The sequence below is a fragment of the Balearica regulorum genome, chromosome 13 (assembly GCF_011004875.1).
Source record: "Balearica regulorum gibbericeps isolate bBalReg1 chromosome 13, bBalReg1.pri, whole genome shotgun sequence".
Classification (NCBI taxonomy): Eukaryota; Metazoa; Chordata; class Aves; order Gruiformes; family Gruidae; genus Balearica; species Balearica regulorum.
This window is the reverse complement of record NC_046196.1, coordinates 1404602-1426194: the sequence shown is the minus strand read 5'-3', so window position 1 is coordinate 1426194 and position 21593 is coordinate 1404602. Positions and strand designations below refer to the sequence as shown.

The following is a 21593-nucleotide window of genomic DNA, read 5'->3' as shown; positions in this document are numbered from 1 at the left end:
CACAGGCAGCTGCCAGCTGGGGCAGCTCTGACCGAGCCCAGGACCACGGCGCAGCCGGAGGGCTCCCGGCATCCCACCCGCCGGCCCTGCGCAGGGCCCCTCCCAGACCCCCCCAGCCCCGCTGGCCCTGGGGCTCCCCTCCTTTCCCCCTTGAGCAGCCAAGTGCGTGCTGCCCCCAGGAAAGTGATTTTTTTGAGACAAATGGTGCTGTTTGAAGCCTTTAATGGTGTCGGTGATGTAGTTTCCCCCCGTCCCTGGTGACCTGCGTCCCTGGGGGGAGGACGACGTGACCGTCCCCTAACTGCCGCAGTACGTTGTGTAGGAGTAGGGGCTGATCAGCAGCGGGATGTGCAGCTTCCGTGCCGGGTCGGCGATGGTGAAGACAACCTGGGGGAGAGCAGGAGGGGCTCAGCTCGCCAGAGCCAGGCCCTGGGGGAGGTGCTCGGAGCAGAGCTGGCAGCGCCGCAAGTCCGGGTGCGGCACCCCTGCGGCTCCAGCCACGGCTGGCTCCCGCGGCCCCCGTCCCCTGTACCTCCACAAAGGGGTAGAAGCTGGTCTGCCCCAGGCCCTGCCAGTACGGCGCCGTCTCAAAGCGCAGCTTGTAGGTGCCGGCCTTGGCCTGCCCCCGAGCCAGGAGGGGCAGGCAGCGCCCGTCCTCGTCCGTCCACCTGAAAGCAGAAGGGGCGAGCCCTGACGCGGTGGCTGGCCCCAGTCCTGTCCCGCCGGCAGCCTCCCGGGCAAAGGCTTGGCAGCCTCTCCCGGCAGCTGGCTGGGGGACGGACGGACGGACAGGCAGCAGCATCCTCTGCCCGTTCCGCCGCTGCCAGCTCTCCTACCTCTGCACCAGCTCCGTCCACTGCGGCCCTGGCTCCCGCAGCTGGGACAGCCGGATGGCGAGGCCGGCGGCCGGCAGCCCCGTGGCCGTGTTCAGCACGTGGGTGGTCAGGAAGCCGTTCACCGCCTCGGACATGCCTCCGGCCTGGGGCAGAGGAGGAAGTGGGGCTGGGACGTGTCCCGGCACCACCGGCTGCACCCCCCCCACCCCCCCCCGCCATGCCGTGCTACGGCAGGCGCTGGCAGAGCCGAGCCCCCAGCCCCTCTCCAGGGGAGCCCTTGGCCAGGCTGCCCGCGTGCCCCCTCCCTGCAGCCCCCAGGCCGGGGGGCTGCGACACAGGCACCCACGTCCTGCCCGTGCCGTGGGGCTCGGCTCTGCCAGCCCTGGGGCCACGGTGCCGGGGCCCTGCCTGCAGCAGAGCGCTGCCTCCCCCAGCAGCTGCCTGCACCCCCCGGGCACCATTGCCGCCTGCGGCACGGGCGCCTGCCGGGTTCCCGCCTGGACGGAGGGCTGCATGCCTGCGGCAGCGCTGGGCTCCCTGCTCACCCGCCCGTCCCGGTGGGCCGCGGCACGGCGGCAATGGCTGGCCTGGACCCAGGGAGGAAGCAGCCCTGTCCCAGCAGCCCAGTCCCTGTCGCCTTCCCTGCCCGCGGTGTCACGTGCGGGCGGACGTTAACCCTGCAAGTGCGCTGGAGCTGCCCGGAGCTGGCAGCCAGCACGGGGTCAAGGGCAGCGCTGGCAGGGGCAGCCGGGTCCCTCCCGCCCTGGGAGCCCCCAGATCCCACTCGGCAGGGGGAGCACGACCTGGGGGCTGCATCCCGCTGCTCCAGAGCTGCGGCCGGCCAGGCAGGGCCAGGCTGCCTCCCTGGAGCGGGACCAGCTCTCACTGCCATCCCGGCCCCGGTTCCAGGCCTTGGTGGCTGGTTGAAGCGGGGATGCCGGCGAGGCACAATGGCGAGCAAGGGCGCCCGGCCGCTTACCTGGCTCTCCTCTGTCCTGCTCGGCCAGGGGCGTGCGGCCGGCGACACCGCGCAAAATGCCATCTCCTGCCCCGGCTGCTCGTCCCGGCACCGCGGCCTCTCCCCGCGGAGCTGGCGAGGCTGGATGCCGCTATCCCGGCACGGGGCTGCAGCAGGACTGGGCGCTCCTCCCTGGCTGGGCCGAGCTGGCGCGGGTGGCTTCCCCCTGGGAGGTGCGCCCAGGAGTCCTGCCGGCACCACCGGCTCCGGCAGCACCGCGGCCCTGGGGCTGGTGGACCAGAGCCCAGCAGGATGTCGGGGCGCCGGGCCAGGAGGAACCGCGGCGGAGCTGCCATCCCAGCCTCACCTCCCTCCCTGGAAAGTGCCCGGAGCGCATCGGCGCGGTGGCAGCCGGGCACGTGGGGGCTGCCAGGAACGGGCAGCGGCTTCGCTGTGGCCTAACCCTGCCCGTCCACCTGCCGCAGCACCACGGGGCTGGGCTCAGCGCCTCACCTGCACTTTGATGATGGCGGTGGCAGTGGCCTGCAGCCCATAGCCTTTCATGTCGGCCGCCTGGATCTCCAGGGTGTATTCAGGGACCGCCTGTAGCGAGAGGCTGCGTCACCCCCGAACGGGGACGAGAGCTGGGCCGGGGGGTGCAGGGGGGCTGACGGGCCGTGCCCGGGGCTCACCTGTGCTGCCAGCCCCACCGCGGCCACGGAGATCAACCCGGTGCTGCCATCGATGGCAAACATCTGCTGCAGGGGCTGGTCCGGCGTCTGGCGCAGGATGGAGTAGACCACAACGCCGTTGCTGGACGTCACCGCGTCATCTGCATCCGTGGCCAGCACCTGCAGCACCGGGGTGCCTGGGAGCAGGCAGTTATTGGTGACATCTCCCCCAGCCCCCCCTGGCACTCCTCCCGCTCCACGGCATCAGTCTCACCTGGCTCAGCCCCCTCCAGCACGGTGCCGTGGAAAACCGCCTCGGTGAAGACGGGCCGGTTGTCGTTCTGGTCCGTCACGGTGATGATGATCTCCATGGGGTCCTCCACAGGCTGCCCATCAGCTGACATGGCGTGGGAGAAGAGCTGCGAGCGGCACCGTCAGCCCACGCGAGGCCCCGGGGACCGTCCCGTCCCCCACCCACCCTGGCCCCCGACTCACGATGTATCTATCGATCTCCTCCCGGTCCAGCGGCTTCGTCACCTTCAGCCACCCCGTCTCCCGCTCGATGGTGAAGACGCCCACGGGGGGGGTGTCCGCCCCCTGCCCCGTGATGCTGTAGAAAACCTTGGTCTCCTTGTCCTTGTTGGATTTGATCTGGCGGCGAGGCGGAGGGGGGGTTAGAGGGGTCCCGGCGCTCCGGGGACGCCCCTGCCCTGCACCCCGTCCCCACGGGGCCACCCACCTGCACCAGGTTCTTGGGGAAGGGCCCCCGCTCGTTCTCGGGGCAGTCGATGGGGGGGATGACCCAGTCCCTCTTCTCCTGCTGGAGGCCGTGGCCGGCCTCGGGGAAGGTCAGCACGTCCTGCAGAACAGAGAGCAGCGCTGGGGGGGGGGCAGAGCTCTGCACAGGGGTTGTCCCACTGCCCCCCCTCGCAGATGTGCCGCAGCCCCCAGCCCCATCGGGACGGTCCTACCGGCAGGAGGAGGAGGAGGAAGGCAAGGGTGCAGGGCAACATGGCTCCTGCTGCGCTGGCTGCTCCTCCGGGTGCCCGCTGGGACCTTCCCTGCGGCCAGCGGTGACCTTGGCCGAGTCCTGCCGGGAAACCTGACCCCAGCCCATGGGTGCCAGCATGCGCAGGCGGGGGCCCGGCTGCCGCCGTCAGCCCAGGGGGTGCCCAGGAGGGACCCGTGCGGGGGCCCAGCGCACAAGATGCTGCTCCAGGCTGGGGCAGGGACGGGGACACGGAGCCCTGGACGCCGGGAGCCCCCCCCCCGGGCACTGTCCCACGGGGGCCACAGGACACCCACCCCAGCTGGGTGAGGGTGCACGCAGGGCCCCACCCCAGGGTCCCACTTCACTCTGGGGACCCCATGCACTGAAAGGCGGGGACACCCCCGGGGACACCCCCCTGCCTGGGGACCCAGCACCCTGCAGCGGGGGCTCTCCCAGCACCCCCAGACCCCCACCAGCACCCCCCCAGCAACAGCCCGATGTGGGGCACTGAGCCCTCTCGCAGGGTGCTGAGGTCCCCGTTGGGCCCTTGGAGCCCCCACACCCAGCAGGGTGCGACCCCCTGGGTGACGCTCGGGGCCGGTTGAGCCCCCCCAGGGTGCCGGGGAGGGGACAAGGCTGCGGCTGGCGCCTGATGGGACCCTCCGGTGGGGCCAAGCACCCCGACCCCCCCCCCCCCCCGAGAGGGTGGGCCCGGGTGTGCTGGGAGAGCCCCCGCCGCGGGGGGGGTCCCGGGGGTCCCCAGGAGCCCGAGCCCAGCCCCGGGCAGGGGGACAGTCGCACCGGGAGGGGCTCAGCTCCGGCATGGACCGGCAGCGGGGCCCGGGGGTATCGAGGAGGTACCGGGGTGCCCGGGAGGTGCCCGGAGGCGCCCGGTGGTACCAGAGGCACCGGGAGGGACGCACGGCGGTACCGGCAAGGCGCCCGGAGGTGCCGGGATGCCCGGGCGGTGCCTACGGGACCGAGCGGGGGGACCGGGGGAACGGCGGCGGGGGACCGGAGGCACCGGGGGGGGCCGCCCGGAGGAACCGGGCGGTACCGGGGGTGGCCGGGGGCCGCTCTCCGGGGCGGGGCGGGGCGGGGCGGTACCTGCGCGGCCGCCGCCTCACCTGGAGCGGCGCGTTGCAGCGGGCGGGGCGGGACGCGGCGGGCGGTCACCGGAGCGGCGGCGGCGGCGGACGGGCCATGTGGGGGCCGCGCTCCGGGCTCTGCCCGCTCCTCTTCATCCTCCTCCTCCTCCTCCTCCCGCAGCTGCCGGCGGCCGCCGCGCTCGCCGCTCCCGCGGCCCGGCCGTGCGTCCCCCCGGGGCCGCGCCGGGGGCCGCTCCCGGTACCAGGTAACCGGCGCCGTCGGGGCGCGGCTCCGCCCGGCCCGACCCCCCCCTCCCCCGGGACCCCGCGGGATGCGCGGCGGGGCCGGGATCGGGACCGGGACCGGGGCTCCGGGGGGGCGGGCTGGGCTGGGCTGGGCTGGGCTGGGGGCGGCGGCGGGGCCCCACCTCGCTGCCGTGCTCGGCCCCGCTCTGCCCCCGGCCCGTGGGGCTGGCTCGGGGGCTGGCCGGGCTCCTCGGGCCGTGGGGCCGGTCCCGGGGCGGGCCGTGGGGCCGGGCGGCCCCCCCCCCCGCGCCGCGGGGTCTGTGCTTCTCGGGGGGAGCTGGCCGGGGTCCCAGGGATGTGGGGCTGGGGGCAGGGCCGAGGCCTGCCCTGGCTGTGGGGCTGAGCTGTGGGGCTGAGCTGTGGGGCTGGCCGGGCTCCTGCGTTACCGGGCTCTGCCCCCCCCCGGGCTGTGGGGCCGGGCCGTGGGGCTGGCGGTGCCCGGTCTGCCCGTCTGGCCCCGCCGGGGCTGGTGGCGGCTGATGCCGGCGCCTCCGCTCCGGCCGTGGGGCACCCGCGGGGAGCTGACGGGGCAGAGCCGGGTCCCCGCAGGGTGGGTGCCGGGCGCCGGGCTGGCGATGGGGCTGGGTGCCCCGCGGCCACCCTTCTCTGTCCGTGGGCAGGAGCCAGCGCCGTGGGCTGCAGATGTCCGGCCGGCCCGGGCCGAGGCTGGGCAGGGGCTCGCTGCCACCGGCTCTTGGCCCGGCATTGCCCAGGCCCGTCCGCCCTGTTCGCTCGGCGGTGTCCCGGGGGAGCGGGGCTGCTCGGGAACCGCGGCCAGAGCCGGTGCTGGCCTAATGGCTGCGGAGCACTAAGAGCCCTCCTTGGCGGTAAGTGCTCTCGCCGTGCCAGGAGAGGCCTTGACCTCCGCTCGCATCGGACGCCGCATCCCGCTTCCCACCGCCGAGCCCGTTGGGAGGCTCCTGCCAGGCTGCCGGCAGCGGAACCGGGTTCTGCCGGGCCCCCGCCGCAGGCAGGGGCTGGGGTCTGGCCACGCCACTGCGAAACCCCTCTGTGGGCAGCACGTGGCCCAGGCACCGGGCCATGCGGCTCCGCGGCTCCGCCGAGCGGGCACCGGGCCATGCGGGCTCTGCATGGAGGGACCCCGAGGGCATGGTGGGGTCCAGCCCCCCAGGGGGGCTGGAGCGAGGCTGCGGACCCGGACCCCGCCGTGCTGCCCGGCCCTTCCGTGGGGAGCAGCAACCCGTGCTGCAGCCGGGGAGCGGGGCTGGGGGCACGGTGGGGCCTGGGGGCTCCCCTGGGCTCCTTGTGTCCCGGCTCCGCTTGCCCCAGGGCCCTTCTGGCCCCACTGACATCCCGTCCCTTATCGCCGCCATCGCGGCAGGGAGGGGCCCTCGGCGCTGCCCTCCAGGCAAGGCTGCTGCACGGGCCTGGGGGCCAGGGCCCCCACCATCACCCCGGGGCTCGCTCCCTGCTCTGGTGTGGGGCAGCCGTGGGGCACAGCTCTTCTTGCCCCGCTCCATGCCCCCCCCCCATTCCCGCAGCCTCCCCAGCCCTGCTCCCCGGCTCTCACGGCCGCTCAGCCTCCGGAGCTGGCTTAGCTCTGCTAATCCCCTAATCCTGCCTCTCGGCCGGGGCTGCGGGGGCCTGGGCCGTGTCCAGCACAGGGGATGCTGGTCCTGGGTGGGGGGGCCCGTGCTGTGCCCCGTGTACTGGCCACGGGGGGGCTGGGAGCCCCGAGGGAGGTGACACATCGAGTTGGCGGCTGGGGCAGGGCTCTGCCTGCCCAGGAATTTCCCTTAATCTACGAAACAAAGCTGAAACCCCCGCTGCTCCCGGCATCCCCTGCCCGATCTGCCTCGGGAGGGGGGGGGGATGCAGGGTCCTGGGGCTGCTGGCACAGGGGGGGCCAGGGCCGGGTCCCCCCGCGGCCGCCCTGACCCGCTGCCCTCTCGCAGGGAGCTCCGGAGGCTGCGTGGGGCCGTGCGGGACCGAGGAGCCCGACGTCGGGGCGCAGGACGGGGGCTCTGGGCAGCTGCTGGGGGTGGGCAGGGCGCTCGCTGTTCCCCCCCGGGATGCTGCTGCCTGGCCGGACCCTGCCCTGCTCCCCGTGTGGAGCTGGCACCCCCCCCAGGTAATGCTGCCCGGCTGCCCCCCACCCCCCAAATCCCCCCAGCCGGCTGTGCCTCACCCCCCCCATCCCACAGGAGCTCCCCGAGGCCCCCGGGGCTCGCGCTGCTCCCAGGAGGAGGAAGAGGGACTGGGTGATCCCCCCCATCAAGGTTCCCGAAAATGAGAGGGGCCCCTTCCCAAAAAAGCTGGTTCAGGTATGGGGGGGTCGGTCTGGGCGGGGGGCCGGGCCCGTCGAACGATGCTGGCGGTGGCCCCCCCCCTGCGCCGGGGTGGGATGGGGCTGGGGGGGACTGACCCCCCTCCCCGTGTCTCCTCCCAGATCAAATCCAACCGGGACAGAGACACCAAGATCTTCTACAGCATCACGGGGCAGGGGGCGGACGCCCCCCCCGAGGGCGTCTTCACCATCGAGAAGGAGTCGGGCTGGATGAAGGTGACGCAGCCGCTGGACCGGGAGCACATCAACAAGTACCACGTAGGTCCCTGCCGGGGGGTGCCACAGCGTGCCGGCGTGCCACGCTCTGCCGTTCCCCCCCCCCCCCCGCTCACCCCTCCGCCTCGCAGCTCTTCTCCCACGCCGTGTCCGAGAACGGCAAACCGGTGGAGGAGCCGATGGAGATCATAATCACGGTGACGGACCAGAACGACAACAAGCCCCAGTTCACGCAGGAGATCTTCAGGGGCTCCGTGCCAGAGGGAGCTCTGCCAGGTGGGAAGGGCCCCGTGCCGCGGGGAGGCTCTGCTCCCGCTGGCCACGTCCCTTGGTGAGAGCCCTGGGACCGTGTCGTGCCCCCCCCCCCCACTCACCGGTACTCCCCGTCCCCAGGCACCTCCGTGATGCGGGTGACTGCCACGGATGCAGACGACGCGGTGGAGACCTACAATGGCGTCATCGCCTACTCCATCCTCAGCCAGGAGCCGCGGGAGCCCCATCCCCACATGTTCACCGTCAACAGGGCTACCGGCACCCTCAGCGTCATCGCCAGCGGCCTCGACCGGGAGGTGGGCTCTGCGGCACCGCGGGGCGGGCGGCCCCAGCCCCAAGCAGGGGGCTGACGGGGTGTCTGTCTGTCTGTCCGCCACAGCGCGTGCGGGAGTACACGCTGACCGTGCAGGCGGCCGACCTGGACGGCGAGGGGCTGACCACGACGGCGCTGGCAGTGATCGAGATCGCGGACGTCAACGACAACGCCCCCGAGTTCGACCCCAAAACGGTAACGTGGGGATCCCCCGGCAGGACCCTCTCCCCGCAGGACGGGGCCGTGCCGGTGCCCACCGGGCTGCGGTGCTGACGGTGCCCCTGACCCGCAGTACGAGGCGGCCGTGCCGGAGAACGAGGCCGGGCGGGAGGTGGTCCGGCTGGCCGCCACCGACCTGGACGAACCGAGCACGCCGGCATGGCGAGCCGTCTACTCCATCTTACGCGGCAACGAGGGAGGCGCCTTTGCCATCGCCACCGACCCCGCCAGCAACGAGGGCGTCCTCCGCACTGCCAAGGTGCGTGTGTCCCCCCGCGTCCCCCCGCCGCTGCCCGCAGTGGGGTGCTGCCCTTCCCCTCCCCTCTCCCAGGGTCTGGACTATGAGGCCAAGAAGCAGTTCGTGCTCCACGTGGCCGTGGCCAACGAGGCCCCCTTCGCCGTGAAGCTGCCGACAGCCACCGCCACGGTGACGGTCAACGTGGAGGACATCAACGAGGCGCCCGTCTTCGACCCGCCGGTGCAGCTCGCCCGGGTGCCGGAGGACGTGCCGCCGGGGCAGACCCTCGCCTCCTGCACGGCACAGGACCCCGACAAGGCCCAGGGGCAGAGGATCAAGTGAGCGGGGGGGGCCGGGGTCGGGGCCTGGGGGGGTCCCCGCCACCCCTCGCTGTGGGACCAGCTCCCCTCTGCCCCCCAGGTACCTGGTGGGGCACGACCCGGCGGGCTGGCTGGCTGTGCACCCCGAGAACGGGCTGGTGACGGCGCGGGACCACCTGGACCGCGAGTCCCCCTTCACCAAGAACAGCACCTACACCGCCGTGCTGCTGGCTGTGGACGACGGTGAGGGCCGTGAAAGGGGCCCTTGTTCCCCCGTCCCGCGTGAGGGACACGTGCTGCCGTCACCAGAAACCGCAGCCCGGCTCCGGCACGCAGCGGTGCCGGGGGCTGCCTGTCCCCACCCCTGCTCGCTGCGCCCCTGTCCCCGTGAGGGTCCTGCTTTTGGGGATCCCCCCTCCAGCATCGCTGCTCCCCGCAGGCTCCCCGCCCGCCACGGGCACCGGCACCCTGCTCCTCACCCTGCTCGACGTGAACGACCATGGCCCCGAGGCCGAGCCCCGGGACGTCACCGTCTGCAACCGCAGCCCCCAGCCCCAGGTCCTCACCGTCACCGACAGGGACCTGCCCCCCAACACCGGCCCCTTCCGCGCCGAGCTCAGCCGCGGCTCGGGGGACAGCTGGGCCGTGGAGGTCGGCGCCGAAGGTAATGCCGGAGGGATGCTCGGCGCGAGGCGGGCTGCGCCGCGGCAGCCTTACCGCTGCACGTCGCCACGGGTCACCTGCAGTGCTGGTCTTTGCAGATGACACCGTCACCCTGCGGCTGGTGGCACCGCTGGAGCCGGACCTGTACAGCGTCTACCTGCGGCTCCTCGACCGGCCGGGCAAAGCCCAGCTCACCGTCATCACCGCGCGGGTCTGCGACTGCGAGGGGCCGGTGCAGAGCTGTCCCCAGAGACCCCAGCCCGCCACGGGCCTGCCCTTCGTCCTCGCCGCCCTGGGTGCCCTCCTGGCCTTGCTGCGTGAGTGGGGGGGGTCCCGGTGCTGTGGGGCTGCACCCCCCGTGGGGTGGGGTGGGGGGGCCCCGTCCTCGCTGATGCCGCTGCTCCCCCCCCAGTCATCCTGCTGCTGCTGCTGCTCTTCGTGAGGAGGAGGAAGGTGATGAAGGAGCCGCTGCTGCTGACCGAGGACGACACGCGGGACAACGTGTTTTACTACGGGGAGGAGGGAGGCGGGGAGGAGGACCAGGTAGGTGTCGGGGGGGCGGGCAGGGGACCGGTGCCACTGCGGGTGGCCTGACCCTGCCCCTCTCCATCGTGTGCGTGTCCCCCCCAGGACTATGACCTGCGGCAGCTGCACCGGGGCCTGGACGCCCGCCCGGAGGTGCTGCTCCGCAACGACGTGGCCCCCACCCTCCTGCCAGCCCCCCAGTACCGGCCCCGGCCCGCCAACCCCGACGACATCGGCACCTTCATCGAGGAGGTGAGCCCCAAGCCCCCATCTGTGCTGGCACCGCCGGGGTGCCCCACACCCGGCGGCATCCCGGGCCCGGGCGGGGGGGGGGACGGGCGCCAACCCCTCTGCCCCCCCACCCCAGAACCTGAAGGCGGCTGACACGGACCCCACGGCCCCCCCCTACGACTCCCTGCTGGTGTTCGACTACGAGGGCAGCGGCTCGGAGGCCACCTCGCTCAGCTCCCTCAACTCCTCCGCCTCCGACCGCGACCAGGACTACGACTACCTCAACGACTGGGGCAGCCGCTTCAAGAAGCTGGCGGACCTCTACGGCGGTGGGGAGGAGGACGACTAGGACACCCCCCTTCCCTCCCGCCCCGCTGCCCCCCTGCCCCCCGCCTTACCACTGCCTGTGCCTTGGGGCTGCCCCCTCCCGCCGTGCCCCCCCGCCTCGGCGGCAGCCCCCTCACCTTCCTCTGCTGGATTTTTCTTGGTTATTATTATTATTTTTTTTTAAATGTATGAAATAAAGGTAGTGTGATGCTACAGACGAGGTGAGCGGGTGCTGGTGTAAGTTGTAATAAAGGCGCGCGGTGGGGTGACCCCGGCTGGAGGCCAGGTGCCCCCCAAAGCTGCTCTGTCACCCCCCTCCTCAGCTGGGCAGGGGAGAGAAAATACAACTCGAGGCTGGCTGGTCGAGAGGAGGACGGGGAGAGATCCTTCACCAATTACCATCGTGGGCAGAACAGGCTCAACTTAGAAAAAATTCATCTAATTTATTACAAGCAAAAGAGAGCAATGAGAAATACACCCAAATTTTAAAACACCTCTCGCCACCCCTCCCTTCTCCCGGGCTGAACTTCACCCCCCCGTTTCTCTCCCTCCTCCCCCGCAGCGGCACAGGGGGACGGGGAATTGGGGGTCGGGGTCAGCTCCTCACCCGGTGTCTCTGCCGCTCCTTCCTCCTCAGGGCAGGACTCCTCACACTCCTCCCCGCTCCAGCGTGGGTTCCCCCCCCGGGGTCACGGCCTCCTTTGGGCACCCACCTGCTCCGGCGGGGGGTCCTCCAGGGGAGCCTCCGCTCCCCCCCACCCTCCGTGGGGCACGGGACAGCGTCCCTCACCGCGGGGTGCAGGGGCGTCTCTGCTCGGGCGCCCGGAGCCCCTCCTGCCCTGCCCTGGGTGCCCGCAGGGTTTCTCACATCTCCTCGCTCCTCTCTCCGGCTGCAGAACCTGCCGCTCGTTGGGTTTTTTGCCCCTTCCGAGCTCTGTTACCCCGGAGGTGCTGCCACCGTCACCGATGGGCTCGGCCTCGGCCGGGCCGGCTGGCGTTGGCTCTGCCGGACACGGGGAGAGCTTCTGGCATCTTCTCACAAAAACCACCCCTGCAGCCGCCCCCCTTTGCCCCCCCCCCCCCCAACCTTGCCACGCAAACCCAAAACAAGTTGGGTTTTGGTGATTTGGGGTTTTTTTTTGGACGCTCCAGCCTCTGCGTGGCTTTGTGCCCGGGGAGCGGTCCCCAGCGCCCTGCTGCCCTCCCCGGGGGTGGGTGCCCCCCCCGTGCTCCCTGCAGCCCCCCGCCCCGTGGCAGCGACACGGGTGGCACCGAGGGTTCGCGGAGCCGGATCCCTCCCGGCCTCGCCATCGCCCCTGTGCCGGGGGCGGGCGGGGCAGCTCCGCCTTCCGCCGGGCCGGGCCGGGGCGGGGAGCGGGGACTCGCACCTGCGGGGCGGGCCCGGGCCCGGAACCTGCACCGGACCCACCTGCGGCTCCGCGGCGGCAGCGCCCCGATCCCTCCGGCACCGGCACCGGCAGCCATGGGGCGGCGGGGGGGCTTCCCGGCCCCGCTCTGCCTCCTCCTCCTCCTCCAGGTGAGGGACGGGCCCGTGGGCCCCTGCCCGGGCTGGCGGGCCCCTGCCCGGGGACTGAGCGCTCTCTCCGGGGCAGGTCGGGCAGCGGTCGGGCGAGCGGGCAGCGCCGTGCCGGCCCGGTTTCACGGCGGAGACCTTCTCGCTCCCGGTGCCGCGGGACGGCGTGGCGGCGGGACGGGCGCTGGGACGAGGTAAGGCGTGGGGAGCGGCGGGGACGGGCGGGCTGCCGTGGCACCGGAGCTGGCAACGGGGGCAACCGAGCCGCGGTTCCGTGTCCGGGGGACGGTCTCTGCCCGGCTCCGCGGGTGACCGTGGGGACGGTGCTGTGCGGTGGGGACGGGCTCGGTGCGCGCCGCCGCGGGTGGGGTCGGAGCCGCGACTCGCGCGTCCGTGGCACGGCGGGGCCCCGCGGAAGGGCGCTCCCACGGCGGCAGGACGGCGTCGCGGCACCGGGGCGGTGGGTGCCTCTCCCCGCTGACTCAGGCCGTGCGGACCGGTGCGGTGCCCCGTCCCGCCCCACGCCTCGCCCGCCCGTGGGCTCCCGGGGTTCAACCCGCCGCTCGCAGCCGAGGAGCCGGGACCCCGGCGCAGCCTCCCCGGGCGGCTCTTGGCGTGGGGCCGGTGGTGTCTCACCGTCCCGGTGTGGCGGGGGCCGGGGCTGCCAACGAGCCTCCCCGTGCCGCGCACCCGGTGGTCCCGGCTGGGGCGAGTGGGTGCCTGGGCACCGGGGAAAGGTGTGCCACCCGCTTTGGGGTGCCCTGCACGTCCCCGCTCCCCGATCCGGGGGGGGGGGGCTGGCTGAAAGCTTCCGGGATGGCGCCTGGCCCGTTGCCACCTGTGACGGTTAAAGGTTGACGGTGGTGCTGGCACCGGGGGCTGGCTGGGGTGGGCCTGGGGCCGAGGGGTGCAGAGCACCGAGCGCCGTGTCGGGGGCTCCCACCGCCCCCCTGCTCTGGAAGGGCTTCGCCCAGGCTGCGAGTATCAAGTTGGGAGCCAGACCCTGCCCCAGAATACCTCAGGACTTGCTCGTTCGTTAGCTTTCTGGTTGATCATTAACGAAGCTGCGCGGCTGCAGCAGCCTGGGTCCATTAGGGCTGTGCCCGATACCAGAGTGACCGGCGGCTGCGTGGCCTCGGCACCTCCCCAGCGTCGGTCTCCAGAGCCGGGACCTGCTGAAATCTCCTGTCCCAGTACCAGCACTTCCAGTTTCGGGTCCTGGCTGGAGATGGGGTGTGAGAGGAAGGAGGGGGACGTCTGCCCCTACGAGCCACGTACCCTCCTGGTGATGCCCGGCCGTGCAGGTGGACGAGCACGGTGGGCGCCTGGTGATGCCGCCCCTTCCGTGCCACGCAGCACCCCAAAGCCCGCGGCCAGGCTGTGGCAAGGGCGGGCTGACGAGCCGGCCTGTAATTAAGCTGATGAGTTGAGCGCGGTGTTTTCCCTCCGACGGGTCTGGACAGGCCCTGCACGGCGCCTGGGCGGGGGGGGCGAACACCTGTGTGGGGGCTGCGGCGTCCCCGAGGCTGGGCCGGGACCCCGCGGCTCTGCTCGGCAGGTGGGGGGGTCTCTGGGGTGGCACGGCCCCACAGGACACGGCAGAGGCTGGGACGCTCCCACGGGTGCTGGGTGGGAGAAGCCCGAGAGTCTGAAGTCACAGCGAAACTCGGGTGACGTCAGCCGGTGTGCCAATGGGACGTGCCGCTCGCAGCGCCTTTGCCCCGGCTGTCCACGGGCTGACGTGAGCCCCCCCCCCCCCCTGCCGCCACCACCAGCTCCTGCCCTGGCACGGCCGCGCTTGCACAACCCACGCAGAGCGGGCGCCGCGGGTGTGGTGGCACCCGGCAGCCGGGGGTGGTGGCACCCGGCTCGCCTGTGAGTCAGCCCGTGAGATGCCGTGGGATGTGGGGTGGCTTGGGGGGCTGCCCCGGTGCCCATCCCGGTGCGGGGTCTCATCCTCCCACCCTGGCCGGCAGCATGGTAACGCAGAGGGTCTGGCTGTGCCAGCGCCCCGTGGGTGGTGGCCGGGGTCAGGGAGGAGGGATCCCCCCAGGACCCCCCCAGCTCTCCTCGCCTCCTGCCCCACTGCTCCCGGAGAGGAGAGGGGCCCCGGGGAGGGGAGGGCTGGGGACGCTTTCCTTCACCGGAGGAGCTGGAAAAACAGGTTGTGCACGGCGGGGCGGGAAGGCGGGGAGCGGGCACCGAGCACCCGGCACTCAGTTTCACCCAGCCGGCGTGGGGCTGAGCACCCAGCGCTCACTGCACCCAGTGTGGGGCTGGGGGCTGAGCACTGCCCCCTCACTGCACCCATCCGGCACGGTGCCAGGTTCCGGGTGCCGAGCGCTGTGCCCGTGGGTGCCGGGGTGCCTCTCCCCGCTGCCAGCCCCTGCTGCGGCAGCGCCCGGCCTGCCCCGGCACGCTCCTGCCCAGCCAGCCCCACCGGCTCCCCCAGCCCGCAGCCTTTGCCGGGGGTCCCGCCGTGGGGCCGAGCTGGGCTGGCATCGTGCCGGCGGATCCTCCCCGGCTGCCCGGGCTGGGTCGGGGGCACCGCGGTGGGCAAGGGGGGCAGCCCCCAGCCTGGGTCTCTCAGCGATTGCTCCCCACCCGCCTCTGTCCCGCCGCTGCCTCCGAATTCCTGGGCTGACCCGGGCTGACATAACCCCGCCGTGGGGTGGTGGGGCCAGCCCTGGTAATGGCGGCACCAGCCCCGGCAGCGGCCTTGTGCCCGGTGTTCGGGCGTGCTGTGCTGCCTCCCGCCCCGGGTGCGTCGGCTTCCCGCGGTGAAGCCCCGGCACCCGCTCCGCGTGGTGTGGGTCACGCTGGGGCCGATGGCGGCCGTGCTGGCGGGGGCTCCAGCCCGGCTGCCGATGGCTCAAACAAACCGTCTCCCAGACAAAGGGTGTTTGTTCGGGAGCTCCCGGCAGCGCGGTCCTGGCTCATGTGATGCCTGCTGACTGCCGCGGTGCCGCTCGGGGCCTACCCCTGGGCTGTCCGCAGCCCCCACGTGCCGGTCCCAGCTCGTACCGCGTCCCCGCAGGGTGCCAGGCTGGTGACGCCAGGACACCGTCTGCCCGGTCTGTGGTGGGTGCCCGCTGTCCCTGGGGACACCCCGCAGCGGAGGTGTTGGAGGTACCCAAGGGTGCTGAGGCAGGCCGGGTGCCCCGACTGCCGCCCTGTGCCACGGGTGCACCGGGGCTGGCACCTTCCTACCGCACCGGTTGATGCCCCCCTCCTGCGGTGGGTCACAGCCTGGGCTGTCCCTGCTGCAGACATGTGGCCGCGGTGCCCGGCCACGCGGGGGCTCGGGGACCCCCGTGGGTTCCCAGGCGCTGGGGCACTGTGACCTGCTGGCCTGCAGTTCCTGTGGATCAGCCCTGGCAGCCCCCAGGGCCCCCCCGGCTGGGGGCTGGGGGCTGCCCTTGGGTTTTATTTGAAAAGCAGTTGGAACAGCAGCACCCTCTGCCACGGGCACGGCAACAGTGACGCGCCACGCGCGGGGATGCGCTGTGCCACAGGGATGCACCGTGCATGGGGATGTGCCGCGGGCTGGCAGGGATCCCACGGTACGGCAGGTTGTGCTGTGCCCGGTCCCGCGCCGAAGCCACGATGTGTCGTGCTGCGCACCCTGCCCGTGCCCAGGTCAGGATAGCGGCAGGGCGCGTGGCACCGTGCGTGGTGTGTCCCCGCTGCGCCCGCAACCCCAGGGTCGCCGTGGCCACGCTGCGTGTGCCCACGTCACCCTGTCCTGTGCCCTCCTGCCCTGCCGGCTGCCCGTCCCTGGTGCCTGGGCGCCTGCCCTGCCGCCGCCAGCTCCCCCGGGGCCGCGCCGGGAGCCCCCTGCCCACCCGCTGTCCCTGTCCCCAGTGAGCTTTGTGGATTGCGGCGAGCAGCGGCATGCCGCGTACCTCTCGGACGACACGCGCTTCAAGGTGAGCAAGGATGGTGTCGTCTCCACAACCCGGCCCCTGCAGCTCCGGCGGCGGGAGATCAGCTTCTCCGTCTACACCTGGGACCCTGCGGGCAAGCAGTATTCAGCCAAGGTGACCTTACACAAGCGGCACCATCGCCGCCACCACCATCACCACCACCAGCAGCAGGTAAGGCGCAGCCCCTCTCCCCGGGGTCACCGCAGCCCCTCTCCCCCGGGCAGAGCGTGCAGAGGGCTTGGCAAGGTGCTGGCACTGAGCTGAGCCGCTCTCCCCGCAGGACGTGGTGCCCGACGTGCTGACCTTCCCCGAGGCCGGCCACGGCCTCCGGCGGCAGAAGAGGGACTGGGTCATCCCCCCCATCAACTGCCCCGAGAACGAGCGGGGGCCCTTCCCCAAGAACCTGGTGCAGGTGGGTGGCCCCGTGGGGACGGGGTGCAGGGCAGGGGCGTCCCCGGAGCGCCGGGACCCCTCTAACCCCCCCTCCACCTCGCCGCCAGATCAAATCCAACAAGGACAAGGAGACCAAGGTTTTCTACAGCATCACGGGGCAGGGGGCGGACACCCCCCCCGTGGGCGTCTTCACCATCGAGCGGGAGACAGGGTGGCTGAAGGTGACGAAGCCGCTGGACCGGGAGGAGATCGATAGATACATCGTGAGTCGGGGGCCAGGGTGGGTGGGGGACGGGACGGTCCCCGGGGCCTCACGTGGGCTGACGGTGCCGCTCGCAGCTCTTCTCCCACGCCGTGTCAGCTAATGGGCAGCCTGTGGAGGACCCCATGGAGATCATCATCACCGTGACGGACCAGAACGACAACCGGCCCGTCTTCACCAAGCAAGTCTTCATCGGCTACATCGAGGAAAACGCAAAGCCGGGTACGGGGGAACCGGCGAGCTGGGGGGGGCCGTGGCTGGGACCATGCAGAGCCCTGAGCCAGAGCTGTGCCAGGCTGTCCAGTGGGTCTTGCCCCACAAGTCAAATGTCCCCTGCTTGTCCCCATGCCCAGGCACATCCGTGATGACCGTGAATGCCACGGATGCGGACGATGGGATCAACGTGAACAACGGCATCATCGGCTACTCCATCCTCAGCGAGGAGCCCAAGAGCGCTCAACAGATGTTCACCATCGACCCGGAGAAGGGCATCATCAGCGTCATCGGCACGGGACTGGATCGGGAGGTGGGCACCCTTGCCACGTCCTGGGGGACTGCGCAGCAGCTCCACGGTGGGACTTCCCGTGGGGAGCCGGGGATGCCGGAGCCTCGGGGTTCATCTGGTTTGGGGACTCGCCATCCCTGGGTCCTCTGCTCTGGGGGTGGCTGCAGTCCCAAGCCATCGAGGATCTGCGCTGGGAATGTTGCGGGGCCCTAGCCCTGTCAGGAGCAGGTGGACTGGCAGCTCTTTGGGTGGGTGGTGGGGACGTCGGCAAGTGGCTGTGCTGGGAGTGAACACCGTGGCTGGAGGAGGGTGGAAGAACAGGCAGGTGATGCCCCTGGAGGAGGGGGACCCGCTGGACCCCATCCTCACCCTAACCATGGTGGTTTTGGCTTGCAGACCACTCCCAACTACACGCTGATCATCCAGGCTGCGGACCAGGAGGGCAACGGCCTGACCAACACTGCCACCGCCATCGTGAAAGTCACCGATGCCAACGACAACCAGCCCATCTTCAACCCCACCGCGGTACCTGAGCTGGCTTCCACGAGCCGCTGCCCTCCCTGGGCCATCACGGCACGAGCCCCACCGCTCCAGGGTGCCCGGGGCCACGCGGGTGACCGTCCCCGTCTCTTCTCTTGCAGTACGAGGGGGTGGTGAATGAGAACGAGGTGGGGGTGGTGGTGGCCCGGCTGCATGTGACGGACCAGGACATGCAGGGCTCCCCTGCCTGGCAAGCTGTCTACCACATCAAGAGTGGGGACCAGGACGGAGACTTCAGCATCACCACCGACCCCAAAACCAACGACGGCATCCTGAAAACCGCCAAGGTGGGTCCTGCTGCCGCACGGCCGTCCTGGTGCCGGATGCCTGCCTGCCGGTGCTACCCCAGCTCCTCTCTCTCACCCCTCCCAGGGCCTGGATTATGAGACCGTGAGCCAGTACAACCTCATGGTGACGGTGGAGAACGCCATCCCCTTCACCGTGCCCCTGCCGCTGTCCACGGCCAACGTCCAGGTGGTGGTCAGAGATGTGAATGAAGCCCCCATCTTCATGCCCCCAGTCAAGAAGGTGGAGGTGATGGAGGACCTGCCGCAGGGGCACCAGGTCACCTCTTACACAGCCCAGGACCCGGACAGGGATCAGAGGCAGAAAATCACGTGAGTGGCTGTGGGATCGGCGGCCGTGCTGTGTGCCTGAGGGGCTGCACTGTGCCCGCTGTGCCGTGCGCCCCCACACACACACGCCGACCCCTCGCTTGCCCCAGGTACCGCATGGGCAACGACCCCGCGGGCTGGCTGGACATCGACCCCAATAGCGGCATCGTGACAGTGGCCCAGCCGCTGGACCGGGAGTCGGTGCATGCCATCAACAGCACCTACAAGGCCATCGTCCTGGCCGTGGACAGTGGTGAGGAGCACCCTGCCTTGTCCTTTGGGAAGGGGCTGCCAGGGCCCCTCCCTGGGCGCCTCGCTAACCCCTGGCTCCGCAGGGTCGCCGGACGCCACCGGCACGGGGACACTGCTCCTCCTCCTCCAGGATGTGAACGACAATGGGCCCATGCCGGAGCCCCGGATCTTTGAAATCTGCAACCGGCAGCCTGAAGAGCAGACGCTGAACATCATTGACAGGGACCTGCCCCCCAACACCCACCCCTTCCATGCAACGCTGGAGCATGGCTCCGGCACCAACTGGACCGTCAGGGTGACCAGACAAGGTAGGTGCTGCCTGGCCTGGCCACCCAGCCTTGGCACGGGGTGCTGGGGAGACGCCGAGTGAGGTCCCCTCAGCTCTCCACGCTCCCCCGAGGGCAGCCGGCGCCGGTCCCCGTGATGGGCACCGGGGAACTGCTACGCGGCAAAGCCGTGCACCGGTGCTGAGGGTGTCCTCATCTCTCTGCTGCAAGACCTCCTGGTGCTGAGGCTGGTGAAGGAGCTGGAGCCGGGGGAGTACAGCATCTTCCTGAAGCTGACGGACGGGCAGGGCAAGGTGCAGATGACGCCAGTCAAAGCCCAGGTGTGCGACTGCGAAGGGCCGGCCAAGAACTGTGAGCGGCGAGCATTCATCGCCAGTGGTCTGGGCGTCCCCGCCATCCTGGGCATCCTGGGGGGCATCCTGGCGCTGCTGAGTGAGTACTGCGGGACGGGGACAGGATGGGGACGGGACGGGGCCACCCTCTCCCCGCCGTCCTGATGCCGGTGCCCTCTGCTCACAGTCCTGCTGCTGCTGCTGCTGCTCTTTGCCAAGCGGAGGAAGGTGGTGAAGGAGCCGCTGCTCCCGCCGGAGGACGACATGCGGGACAACGTCTACCACTACGACGAGGAGGGTGGTGGCGAGGAGGACCAGGTGGGATGGGCCAGGCTGGACCCTGCCTGTGGGGTCCCAGTGGCTCAACGCCACGATGGACACGTGGGGTGCACAAGGCTGCCGTGGACCTGCTCATCACCAGTGCCCCCGGTCCTTCCTGCCATGGGGTAGCCAGTGGCAGGTCCCAGCGCGGCCGTGCCTGCGGCCATCCCTCAAGCATCGTCTCCTTGTGTCCCCGCCCGCAGGACTATGACCTGAGCCAGCTGCACCGGGGCCTGGACGCCCGTCCAGAGGTGATCCGCAACGACGTGGCCCCCCCGCTGATGGCCGCCCCCCAGTACCGGCCCCGGCCCGCCAACCCCGACGAGATTGGAAACTTCATCGATGAGGTGAGCCCTGACGCTGCGCGGTGCTCTGGGAGTGAAGCCCCCATCTGTGCTGGCACCGCCGGGGTGCCCCACACCCGGCGGCATCCCCGGCCCGGGCGGGGGGGGGGACGGGCGCCAACCCCTCTGCCCCCCCACCCCAGAACCTGAAGGCGGCTGACACGGACCCCACGGCCCCCCCCCTACGACTCCCTGCTGGTGTTCGACTACGAGGGCAGCGGCTCGGAGGCCACCTCGCTCAGCTCCCTCAACTCCTCCGCCTCCGACCGCGACCAGGACTACGACTACCTCAACGACTGGGGCAGCCGCTTCAAGAAGCTGGCGGACCTCTACGGCGGTGGGGAGGAGGACGACTAGGACACCCCCCTTCCCTTCCCGCCCTGGCCCAGCCGGCAGCCACCCGGTGCAGGTGGTTTCGCCTCATTTCACCCCACCAGACTCAGGTCGGTCCTTGCCAGGGGGCTGCCAAACCCCTTTCCAGCACCCTCTCGACCTGGTGTCCGTGTCCCACCCTGTTCAGCGTGGGGGAAGCTCAGGGTCACTGGGACTAGGGGGGGTGTTTTGGGGAGCCTGTGTATTTCCTAGCTCCCTCAGCTCCAGGCAGGGCATGGAGCCATCTGTTCCCTAGCCTGGAGCCGAGGTGCTCCTAGTTGTGCGGGGCAGGATCGGCTCCTGGCCTCCCCGTGCCCAAATCCCACAGCGGAGCTGCCGGCCAGGGCTCGGCAGCTCTCCTCTAGCAGGGGGAAAAAAGGTTTCTCTGGCAATCTCCGAAATACCTCGTGTTCCCAGCCCCAAAACGACCAACAACCTGCTGCGCGCTTGGATCGCAAACCTGGTGCCAGAGAAATGGGGCAGCCCTGGCACCACGCGTCTGCCAGAGCGGGGCGAGCCAATTGATTAACACAGACCAAAGATGTGCTGTCACATGCTACACGTGAAAGAATTATATTTGATAAAGTACTTATAGGCAGATTTCTGGTTTTTTGTATCTCAGATTACGGTATGATTTCCTTCTGTGTCGTGCCAAGTGTAATTATCGTGCAGTCAATGAAAGGCGCTTTTGGAAATCAAACAGCTTTACTGAAATTCTGAGTTCTGTGTTTAGCTCTTATCATAGTTTGTATTTTATATCATGGAAAAGGGGCTGATGCAGGGTGGGTATAATGGTGTAGTATTAATTGATCGTATGGTTTTTATACAAAATTAAACTAATAAATTGTTTTAAGAAAACCAAAAGCCCTTTTTGCTGCCTGTGTCTGTGCTCAGAGGCCAGCCTGCCCTGCAGAGAGCCACGGCCCCTGCTTCCTCCAAGGGGCAGGTGGCAACTGCCCGGCTCTGTGTAAAGGGCCAGATGCGTACCAGTGCACGCGTCTCGCCATCGCCAGAGGCTGTGAGGAGGCAGGGCTGGCAGCTGACGGCAGGTCACAGCTTTGCCTGGGTGGGCCGTAGGGAAAGGAGGAACGTGAAAACCCAGCTTGCACCTTACTGCGGTGGTGGCTGTGTGTGTGGTGCCTGGCTACGCAGCAGAGGTGAGGCTGTTAGCAGGCGTGAGAGATCACTGATGTCTGTCCAACCCTGGAACTGCTCTGATCTCCCTTCAGAGGCCCTGCCCTGTAAGGAAACACAAAAGAACAGTAATGTGCCCCACGGTGCCCGGGGGCTTTCAAACACACAGCAGCCTAGGCGGCCGGCAAAGGATTTGCAACCGTCCTGCCTCATTAACAGTCCTGGATGGGCAAGTTGCTAATTTGTGTACTTTGCAACGCATACTTAAGCTGTTTATTCCAAAGGTAGGTCTGG

The 21593-nt window shown here is 70.5% G+C and overlaps 3 protein-coding genes across 4 annotated transcripts; 2 read left to right on the top strand and 1 right to left on the bottom strand.

Moving 5' to 3' along the window:
* Positions 1-205: 205 nt before the first annotated feature.
* On the bottom strand, positions 206-3567 carry LOC142603658 (cadherin-1-like). The gene is made up of 9 exons (XM_075765454.1): positions 3437-3567; positions 3205-3324; positions 2961-3116; positions 2740-2884; positions 2487-2662; positions 2308-2397; positions 837-979; positions 533-668; positions 206-387 (listed from the first exon to the last, which is right to left on the bottom strand). Exons 1-9 carry the CDS (start codon positions 3476-3478, stop codon positions 298-300), a joined length of 1098 nt encoding a protein of 365 aa, XP_075621569.1. The 5' UTR covers positions 3479-3567; the 3' UTR covers positions 206-297.
* A 1014-nt stretch (positions 3568-4581) lies between these two features.
* Positions 4582-10697, top strand: LOC142603657 (B-cadherin). 2 transcript variants are annotated; one of them, XM_075765450.1, is made up of 15 exons: positions 4584-4810; positions 6767-6942; positions 7016-7135; positions 7261-7416; positions 7506-7650; positions 7768-7943; positions 8027-8155; positions 8253-8438; positions 8511-8755; positions 8838-8980; positions 9177-9401; positions 9499-9717; positions 9813-9943; positions 10031-10177; positions 10293-10697. In XM_075765450.1, exons 1-15 carry the CDS (start codon positions 4660-4662, stop codon positions 10503-10505), a joined length of 2562 nt encoding a protein of 853 aa, XP_075621565.1. In that variant the 5' UTR covers positions 4584-4659; the 3' UTR covers positions 10506-10697. The 2 variants fall into 2 exon arrangements, with proteins under 2 accessions (XP_075621564.1, XP_075621565.1); XM_075765449.1 differs by having other exon boundaries at positions 4582-4810; positions 8253-8755.
* A 1250-nt stretch (positions 10698-11947) lies between these two features.
* On the top strand, positions 11948-20286 carry CDH1 (cadherin 1). The gene is given in 17 exon segments (XM_075765705.1): positions 11948-12020; positions 12097-12211; positions 15882-16114; positions 16224-16355; positions 16444-16599; positions 16676-16820; positions 16952-17124; positions 17500-17628; positions 17745-17930; positions 18016-18260; positions 18368-18510; positions 18593-18817; positions 19007-19228; positions 19316-19446; positions 19653-19796; positions 19937-19969; positions 19971-20286. Coding segments are annotated over 17 exon segments (2646 nt in total). The 5' UTR covers positions 11948-11966; the 3' UTR covers positions 20151-20286.
* The last annotated feature ends 1307 nt before the right edge of the window (positions 20287-21593 follow it).